Raw genomic sequence first — 10,298 nt, 5'->3', positions numbered from 1 at the left:
TATTTTGTATACACACACCATTGGTTCTGTGTCTCTGGGGAATCCTGACTTATACAATGGTCTTACCAATGAGTTGCCAAGGTCCATTGGGTATTCATGTGGCAAAAAAAAAAATCTTGAACCCTTCCTCACACCAAACATAAAAATCAACTCCAGATGGATTGTAATTTAAATATTAATGCTAAAACAATAAAGCTTCTACAAGTTAACAAGGGAGGATATCTTTATTGCCTTAGGATGGGGAAGATTTCTCGTTAGATCACAAAAGGCCTAACTGTATATAAAAGATTGAAGCATGTGACTCTATTAAAAGGAAGAACAATTGTGAAAATCCATTAAAGCATTCTGCTCTACCAAAGGAGGCTGTGACCACTCATTTCTGAGAAATATCTGTCATGTGAAAACATAATCACATGATTATGCATAATCCTAAGCATAATCCCTGGGTGCTTCCAACTCCTAGTCACCCATGTGGAGATACAACTTCCCCATAAGCACCTCAATCAACAAGTGAACCACTCATTTGTGTACCCTAAACCTTTCAAGTAACCATAGGCAACCCTGGGCTGAGAACTCACATGACACCACCATAGTTAAAATGTCTTGCATCAGCACCTCCAATGTTCCCATGGTCCAGGGCTGCCTATAAAAAGGAGAGATGACAGCTCATACCCCAGAAGGAGGCCAGGAGTTGTGAATTTCCAAGCCCCAGCTTGCTCTGACCACTTCTTTGCCTGCCCAGCATCATGAAGGGCCTTGCAGCTGCCCTCCTTGTCCTCTGCACCGTGGCCCTCTGCTCCTGTGCACAAGGTGAGTCTGTCATCCACGTGCTTTGATGGCTCCCTGGGCAGAAGTCAGGCCACATCTTCCAGGTGCTGTGGCCTGAAAACCCCTGTGTGAAATTAGGGATCCTCCAATGGGGTTTTAAAGTGACATCATTGTTTTCTTCAAGAAGGTTGAAAAGCAGTCTATCGATCTGGGCGGCAGGATGGGAGTCAGAGAAGTTTTATCCTACTGAGATAAATGAGATGGTTGAAGTCTAATTCACTGGGTTATTAGCATGAGGTAGAATCTAGGTCTATTTAGTTCTCTGGTGCTGGTAAGTTTTACAATGACCTCAGCAGTCTCCTAGAGTTCAACCCCTTGGGTAACATAAAAGATGTCTACACTCTTCTCAGCTATCTATGATTTAATCGATTAGAAAAAAAATTTCCCAAGGAGAGTTAGGAGAAAGGAATAGATTATTCAGAGAGCTTGATTCCCTGTAGGGTAAAATAAAGACTAAAATGGAGATAAGACTTGGGAAATTAAGGAGAAACAAACAAGAAGCCAGAGTATTTCCAGCTTTCTTTTCCTGCAGGCCTCAACTCTGAGCTGTGCTGTCTCCCTTTGCTCCTTTGTGACCCGCCTGGGCTTCTTCTCCTGAGCAACTCCCATTGCCCTTGTTCCCTCAGATTAGATTCATACCCCATGCATCTGCTGCTTCTCCTACACCTGCCAGTAGATGCACTGCAAATTTTTGGTTGCCTATTATAAAACCAGTGGTGAGTGGTCTTAAAATTAAAATCCTATATTTTAATTACTTTATACTGTCAATATTCATTTAATTTTCATCACATATTTGCTCTTCCTGTTCTCTTAAATTCTTCTGCATCTCTGAGCTCCATCTGCAATCACTTTTCTTCTGCCTAAAGGAATCCTCTTAGTATTTTCGTAACTGTGGGTCTTCTGATAGTGAAGTCTCCATTTTTAGCTTGCTTGGAAATGTCTTCCTTTTACCTTCATTTTACCTTCACACTGGATATTAAAGTCCATATTAGCTCCCACCTCCTACTTGTGCTTACGTGCTCCTTGTCCCTTGTCCCGTGGGTTGTCTCCTCCATATGCCCTATCTGCAGACAGAAGGACTGGTGCTCGCATTACGCCAGGGCAAGAGCACTGGCTGCTGGAGTCAGCAAATTTGCAGTGGATCTGGAGAAACATAACAGAGGCAGGAGACAATGGGGTGCCTTAACTGTGAGGGAATCGGCATCCAGAGCCTGAGAAAAACCAAGTAAACTTCTCCACCCTTGAAAAGGGACCAGCAAGAAGTTGATGAAGCCCTCACTGCTCAGGGCTGTGGAGTAGGGCACAAAAGGAACTAAGGAAGTCATTTATCCTTGACTTTGAATGTTTCTTTTAAATCTCTGCCTCTGTCTTACTCTCACTCCCTCGCTCCCTCCTCAGGGAGTATAGCTCTTGAAACGCTGGCCTTTGTTCCATCTCTTTTGGGTAGGAACTTCTTTCAGTCTACAGAGACTTTTCCCAGCAAGAGACCCTCTTCTGTAAATCGCTCTAGGAGTAGAGTTTCTCGGTAGAACTGAGGGAACTCTGCCACTTCCGCACCCTAGGAACCAACTAGATCCAGAGTTTGCATTTTGTGAATGACTGAGTTAGGCCTCAGTTCTCCCAACTAAAAATGGGTTCTAGCCCTCTCCTGCCTTTCAGATCTAAGTTAGATATCTAAGTCCTCGGAAGATGGCCCAGAACATTTTGAAACCTTTTGTGAAGTTCTTTGATTTTACTTAGAGGATCTTAATCCACAAGAATTAAGTGATTATGGCTTAAAAGTCTGCCCAGAGCATAGGCAAACAACTCTAAAATGAAGAAAGGACAAGGGTCAAGAGAGTCTCATGGGACAGATGAGACTTGTGAGCTGATGGCCATGGAGAGGAGAAGGAGGGCACCAAAGAAGACCTGTTCAGTGTTGGGCAGGCAGAGGAGTGTAGGCAATGCCAAGACAGGACTGGGCACTTGCTGCCGCCTACATCCTTCTGGGGTCCAAGCCATGCCTCTAACCCTTTACAGGCAACTCTAAACCATGAGGAGCTGCAGCCTGGGATGACCAGAGGGGAAGATGTTAAGTGCATGGTGTTATGCTCTGAGTTGTACATGTTGGGGTACTTTGGGTCCCCCAGGGGTTTAGGACGTACAAGAGCAACTCAGCTGCTCACTTGTTGGGCCTGAATGTGCAGAAATGTTTTTAACAGTGAGAGAAGGTGAGATATTAGTGTTGAAGTCATACATACATGGAGAGATCTTCAGATTAACACTTCCTCCACAGAGCAGATGTCTAATGCTGTGCTGCAGCTCCTCTGACCACATGGTGTGACATAAATGGTGATGCCACAGCGTTCCGGGCAGCACAAGTCACACTTAAACCACACCCTGGGTGAAAAGGACCATTACGTCGTGTTAATCGGAGTGCTTCTAAGAAATGGTTAACTCATGAGGAGGAAGTCAAGAATTGGTGTCACTAAGAGGCCAAGCTTAGCAGGTACCTTCTATCAAGAACAGATCTATTTGTGAATGGCACCATGGTCATTTCCTCCTATGGAACAGATCTTTCTAGTGTTGTGTTTCCATTGCACAGAAGTGACATGTAAGATGACACCCCAGAATCTTCAGTAGTTCGAGTTGTGTTTGATCCAGACCCAAATGGACAAAATGGAATAGGGAAAGTCTGGACTATGGGAATAACAAGAATGATGGGGCCAGGCTTTTAACCACTGTTTGATTTATCGAACATTCGTAGGTCCCTACAATATGCCATCATTGGGTTTGACACTGGGTAATAGACATGAATATGCATTACATATGGGGTGTCTATATAGATCAGGAGCCTTAGATACCCTTATTTTTTCACCCAGGAAACCTACAGCTAGGAAAATATCCTATAGAAATAACCTCACTTATGGAGAAAGTTTTTTGCATACAGATGTTTGGCATGATTTATAACAATGAAAAATTGGCCAGTTGCAGTGGCTCACAGCTGTAATCCTAGCACTTTGGGAGGCCAAGGCAAGCTGATCACCTGAGGTCAGGAGTTCGAGACCAGCCTGGCCAACATGGTGAAACCCCATCTTTACTAAAAATACAAAAATTAGCTGGGTGTGGTGGTACATGCCTGTAGTTCTAGCTACTCAGGAGGCTGAGGTAGGAGAGTTGCTTGAACCTGGGAGGTGGAGGTTGCACTGAGCTGGGATCACACCACTGTACTCCATCCTGGGCAACAGAGTGAGACTCCATCTGAAAAAAAAAAAAGAAAAATTGAAAACAACCCACATATGTTACAGTAGTGCATAATAATATTAATGTACTAGGCTTGAGTAAATTAGGCAGTTCTTAAAAATACTGGAATGATGTGGAAAAGTCTTTTAATGTTAAGTACAGTCATATATGGCATAGCAATGCTTTGGTCAATGACAAACTGCATATATTATACAGCGGTGGTCCCATAAGATTATAATTCTGTCTTTGTACTATACCTTTTCTATGTTTAGATATGTTTAGATATGCGAATACTTAACATTGCGTTACAGTTGCCTACAGTATTCAGTACAGTGGCATGCCGTGCAACTGTGTAGACTAGGAGCAACAGGCTGTACCATGCAGCATAGGTGTATGGCAGACTACACCATCTAGGTTTGTGTAAGTCTCTGATATTCCCACAATAACAACACGGACTAATGACAAGTTCCTCAGATGTATTCTTGTCATTGAGTGATGCATGGCTGTATAAATAAAAAAATACAAAATTAAAACCTGTATCATGACCACAGTAATGTCTTCCCCCACCAGACACAGTAAAAAGAAGGAAAAAAGCAAATGAGCAAACAGTACTATCATAAGCCTAGGAAAAACCTGCACTGGAAAGAAATACACCAAACTGTGTGTGTGTGTGTGTGTTTTTTTTTTTTTTTTTTTTTTTTTTTTTTAAGTGGCTGGGTTTGGGTACTAGAATTTTTCCTACCTTCAATGAAATTTATTTTTTCAGATTTTGCATCAGAATGCATATATGCCACAATAGGGAATGTAGAAAAAAACTCTCACATTCTTGCCTCCATTTGCCTGCTGCCTACCCACCTTCGAGATCCTAAATGAGTTTTTATTCTTTTCTGTATTTTATATGTTTTCAAAATTAGCTTTACTACTTTTCGGTGTAATCTATAGTTCACATGACAAATCATATAAAAAGCTATTTGAAATAAAAACACTAGTAACATTGCTCTTCCTGTACTCCTATGAGACCCCCTCGTATGCTTGTGGATGAGACATTGTGAGGATGTGATGACTGAGAAAGCAGCAGCCATTTTGTGACCACGAGGTGACAAGCTCAAATAAGAAAAGCCAATGAAATGACGGGGGAAGGGGAGATGTTTTAAGAAGCCTGAGTTCTTGATGACACAATTGAGCTGTTGAACAAACTTGGGGAGGACTACCTGTTTAAATTTATTTCTTTATCTATTTATTTACTTGAGACAAGGTCTCACTCTATTGCCCAGGCTGGAGTGCAGTGGCATGATCAGAGCTCACTGTAGGCTTGACTTCCCGGACTGAAGCAACCCTCCTGCTTCAGCCTCCAAAGTAGCTGAAACTACAGGCATGCCCAGCTACTTAAAAAAAATTATAGAGACAGGTTCTCACTATGTTGCCCAGGTTGGTCTCACACTCTTGGGTTCCAGCAGTCCTCTCACCTTGGCTTCTCCAAGTGCTGGGATTACAGGCATGAGCCACCATGCCTGGCTCTGATTTATTTACTTTTTCAGTTTTAAGGACTAATTATTATTATAAGAGGTGAATATGCCATACTGTATTTAATTGTACATCATCTTTTAATTGTTACAAATAAGCTGTGACAAACACTTTGTTCATCTTTATGTTTATGTCCATAGGACAGATCCCTGGCAGAGCACCTTGCTGATCAAAGAGTAACAACTCTTTAAGGCTCATCATTCCTATTAGCCGCCAGTTAACCCAGCTAACCCAGGAACTGGCATATTATAGAGGTTCAGTGAGCCAATGTCTGATAGGCCAACCTCAACCTCGCCCCTCCTGTAGCACTTCCCCAGTTCTGCTGTCTCCATCCAGGGCATGCGTTTCTCTGGGGTTGTGCTTCTCATGATTTTCTGGCATTATCGTCCGTGGCACATCTATGCTGTTGGAACAGCTGGGGAGACTATCAGAAGGTTCTGCACCATGGGAAAAAGACTTTATCTACAGATCTGCCCTTGGGAGAAGGCACCAGCTAACCCAGTCTCAGGGTGACGCCAGCATCTCACCTCCTCTCACTGTGGAAACCATTTCCTCACCAAGGGAGCGACTGAACCATTTTTGCAAATAACCTGAACCTTTGTGGTGAGGCTCTCCTGGTTTGTGCAATGCACAGCATGACAACAATATCATGATGAAAAATTTTCCCCTTCAAAGAGGATAAGGAAAAAACCTAATGGGTACTAGGCTTAATATCTGGGTGACGAAATAGTCTGTATAAAAAACTCCCATGACATGAGTTTACCTATGTAACAAGCCTGCACTTGTACCCCAAACTTCAAAGTTTAAAAAATGAAAAAAGGAAACAAAATTCCTCCTCAGTCTCCCCAACTTTATATCTTCTCATACCCCAAGGCTGCCTGTACAGAGAAGAGATGGCTGAGACCCCAGAAGGAGGCAGCAGCTACAAGTCCTGAGTTCAGCTCTTCCCGGCCACCATGTGAACTCACTCTGCTCAGCATCCTGGGGACCCCCGCAGCTGCCCTTGCTGTCCTTTTCTTCACTGACGCCTTCTGCCCTCAGACCCGCTCTGCCCCATGTGAATTTGTCTTTTGCTCTTGTGCCCCCACTGTCTGGCCATGTCTTGGACCCCACTGCCCAAGTCTATCCCTGAGACCTCCAAGTAGAGAACTCAGAGGGATTTCAGGGACCATTTCCCGAGGAGGATTTTTCTTCCTAAGAGGTTTCAGCAACTCTATTCTCCTGCTCTGGGAGACAGAAGGAGAGTGAGTGAGTCCCATTCTATGGCTGAGAAAATGGAGGCCCATGGGGATTTTGACAAGATCAGGTCCAACTGGTTCTTAGTGGTGGGGCCTTGGCTCTCCTTATGAACTCAGATGGAACTCCCCAAGGAGAGATGGGATGGAAAATAGTTTGTTCAGAAAACTAAATTTCCAGTAAAGAGACAGAGACCCAGAACCAAGACAGAGAATGAGCAATACCAAGAGAAAGATGCAGAAATTAAAATCTCAGGGGAAAGAAGAAATGCCAGCTTCCTTCTGGATCTCTTTGTCCCCACATCCCCACCCCAAGCAGTGATGTCTCCCAGTTCTTCCTGACTCTCAAGGAAAGGGACCAGGAGCAGCTGGCTTGCCTTGTGAACAATGACTTGGGATCTTTCTGTCCTATCTCCTGTAGTGGGTACCAAGAAAGAGTTCTGCTGCCTCGTCTATACCTCCCGACAGATTCCACAAAAGTTTATAGTTGACTATTCTGAAACCAGCCCCCAGTGCACCAAACCAGGTGTCATGTAAGTGCCAGTGCTCCTGCCCACCCCTCGGGAGGGAGGCTGGGAGGTCTGGGGTGAGGTCCCCTCAGAATACTCAGCTCTCTAAGGCCCATCAAGGAGAAGGACTCCAGGGGAGGCCCCTGCAGTGTTTTCTGACCTGGCCTGGGGCCTGCAGAGTCCTGAAGAGCCTGCCCCTGGGCAGAGAGAAGAGAGCAGACATGACAACAGGAAGTTTGCTTCCTGAGGAACCCCATCCGAGACACTTGGGGAAGGCCTGCAAACCCCGAAGTTAAGGGGAAATTTTACTGGCGTGAGGACAGGCCCTGAGATGCCTGGGACATAGAAGGATGCAGAGGCCACAGGATTCCCCTGATGAATTCGTCAGTTCTTAACTCTTCCTCCCTTCTCTACAGCCTCCTCACCAAGAGAAGTCGGCAGATCTGTGCTGACCCCAACAAAAAGTGGGTCCAGAAATACATCAGTGACCTGAAGCTGATTGCCTGAGGGGCCCGGAAGTTGCGAGGACCCAGTGACCTTGGTGGGCCCAGGAGGGAGCGGGAGCCTGAGCCAGGGCAATGACCCTGCCACCCTGGAGGCCACCTCTTCTAAGAGTCCCGTCTGCTATGTCCAGCCACATTAACTAATGTTAATCTTAGTTTATGCATCATATTTCATTTTGAAATTGATTTCTATTGTTGAACTGCATTATGAAATGAGTATTTTCTCTGACATCTCATGACATTGTCTTTATCACCCTTTCCCTTCAACTCTTTGCACATTCAATGTGTGGATTAATCAGTGTGATTAGCTTTCTCAGCAGACATATGTTTCAAATGACAAATGCTTATTGAATGGTTTTGCTCAGCATTACCTTTTAATATATTGGCAGTACTTATACAAAAGGCAAACCAGAATTCTCATTGTGACAACTCTATTGATTTGGTTTCACTAATTGGAATCACAGATTGACAGGAATTCTGGGGGAGGAGTAGGGAAAATATGAAAAGGGGCAGAAACCACAAGATAGGGACCGAGCACTTCTACGGTCATACCAGACGTTTCCGTGGACATATTTTCCTGAAAAGTTGAAACAGACACTATTATTTTATAAACCACATTGTAACTGAAATGCAATAGAAAAATTTTCTACTGAAATGAATATCAAGATGACACTGCAATGCATATTTATGTACACAAGCTCATTTTCATAAACGAAGCTTTCCTCAAGAATGATGGCTAACATCTGTTGAGGACTTACCAAGTGCTGGGTTTTGGGGTAAGTACTTACATTAGTGAAAGTCTGGGAAACATCGCCCACAGTCTAGCAAGGACTCCTTACCTGGAAGTTGGCTGAACGCCTTGGTCATGTTATCTTTGTTCCCCACTCTGCTTTTGGGGAGGATGTTTTCCATGTCTATCTGACATGAGGCTTGGGGCTGAGTGGCCGGAGTTAGCAAATAAAAATACAGAATGGATACTTATTTAATGTAAGCATATCCCATGCAATATCTGGGACCTACTTGTACAAAAAATGATTTGTTCTTTACCTGAAACTCAAATTTAACAGGGTATCCTAAATTGTATCTGGCAATCCTCCGAAGAAGGAATACCGCTTATGGAGGTGTCTGTTTCCTGTTGGAGATGTCTGTTGATTGGCTTAAATGTAGAACAGGGCTTCTCAACCTTGAATTCACATTAGAATCACTTAGGAGAGCTTTAAAAAAGTCCAGTGCCAGGGCCTCACCTCCAAAGTTATGAATTTAATTGGACTGATGTGGGGCCCAGCATCAGTGATTTAAAAACTCCCCAGGAGATGTTAATGCACAGCCGAGTTTGAGAATCACTGTTGGTGTGCGGTCATAGGCTGTTTTTAGCCAGCATTAGGGTTTCAGAGGCAATGCAACTTTCTTCCAGTTTTTGAAGACATCTGATCTAGTTATTTTTGGTTCATTCCATTGGATGGTTAATCATAAGCAGCAAATCTATCAGATACAGTTATTTCTAGAACTGGGTTTTTAACACGTCTCTTCCAGCACAGCACTGGGAGCTCTGTGGTCATCCCTTCCACCGCCCGCCGGTTCCCCGTTGTATTAACTCCACATTGCCCCCTGCTGGTGAAACAGTGCCACAGGCGTGAAGGCTGCCCTCTTTAGCTCCCTGCCTCTGATGAATACAGCTGCACCTTCACGAAGAGCACAGCTGTTCATTGTGATGGTTAATGTTATGCGACAACTGGACTAAGCTAAGGGATACCCAGATAGCTGATAAACATCATTTCTGAGTGTGTCTGTGTGGTGTTGCAGAAGAGATTAGCATCAGAACACTAAAGAAGATCTGCCCTCACCAATGCAGGCAGGCATCATCCAATTCACTGAGGTCCTGAATAGAACAAAAAGGCCGAGGAAGGGTGACTTTGCTGTCTGCGTTTGAACTGGGACATCCATCTTCTCCTGCCTTCTGACATCCACGCTCCTGATTCTTGAGTCTTCAGACTCAGACAGGGACTTGTACCATCACCTCCCCTTCCTGACCCCTTCTCAGGTCTGTGAACTTGGACCAGGACTGACAACTTTGGCTGCCCTGGTTCTCAGGCCTTTGGACCAAATCATACCACTGGCTTTCCTGTTGTTCTCCAGCTTGCAGATGGTAGGACTTCTTGGCTTCCATAATTGTGGGAGCCCAATTCCCCTAATAAATATCTCGGGGTATATATATATAAACATTGGTATCCAATCTATATCTTTAGATAGAAATAGTCTATTGTTTCTGTTTTTCTGGATAACTGACCAATACATTCATTTTATCATCAAGATAAATATTTACAAGGTGGGATCTGAGAAGGAGGTGGATTGGGCTGCTTCAGGACCTGCTTTCCTGTCCTATCTAACCTCTCACCTCCTCATTTTTGCTGATATTAACATTAGCTTGGAGTGGAGCACTCTGCTCTTCTAGTCTGCAAGCTCCAGATCACTGGGTT

The 10,298-nt window shown here is 44.1% G+C and overlaps 1 protein-coding gene across 1 annotated transcript; it reads left to right on the top strand.

Annotated features, from left to right (window-relative positions):
* Positions 1 to 673: 673 nt before the first annotated feature.
* CCL18 (chemokine (C-C motif) ligand 18 (pulmonary and activation-regulated)) lies at positions 674 to 8,247 on the top strand. Its single transcript, XM_011999391.1, has 3 exons — positions 674 to 810; positions 7,231 to 7,342; positions 7,735 to 8,247. The coding sequence occupies exons 1-3, from the start codon at positions 747 to 749 to the stop codon at positions 7,823 to 7,825; spliced, it is 267 nt and encodes an 88-aa protein (XP_011854781.1). The 5' UTR covers positions 674 to 746; the 3' UTR covers positions 7,826 to 8,247.
* The last annotated feature ends 2,051 nt before the right edge of the window (positions 8,248 to 10,298 follow it).

This window comes from Mandrillus leucophaeus, unplaced genomic scaffold, assembly GCF_000951045.1.
Source record: "Mandrillus leucophaeus isolate KB7577 unplaced genomic scaffold, Mleu.le_1.0 Scaffold590, whole genome shotgun sequence".
NCBI classification, from domain to species: Eukaryota; Metazoa; Chordata; class Mammalia; order Primates; family Cercopithecidae; genus Mandrillus; species Mandrillus leucophaeus.
The sequence above is the reverse complement of the archived record's forward strand: the minus strand, read 5'-3'. Positions and strand labels throughout refer to the sequence as shown.

Coding starts and splice junctions, on each gene's coding strand:
- CCL18 (XM_011999391.1), top strand. CDS start 747: ATGAAGGGCCTTGCAGCTGCCCTCCTTGTCCTCTGCACCGTGGCCCTC. Junction 811..7,230: donor CCTCTGCTCCTGTGCACAAG/GTGAGTCTGTCA, acceptor TATCTCCTGTAG/TGGGTACCAAGAAAGAGTTC. Junction 7,343..7,734: donor TGCACCAAACCAGGTGTCAT/GTAAGTGCCAGT, acceptor CCTTCTCTACAG/CCTCCTCACCAAGAGAAGTC.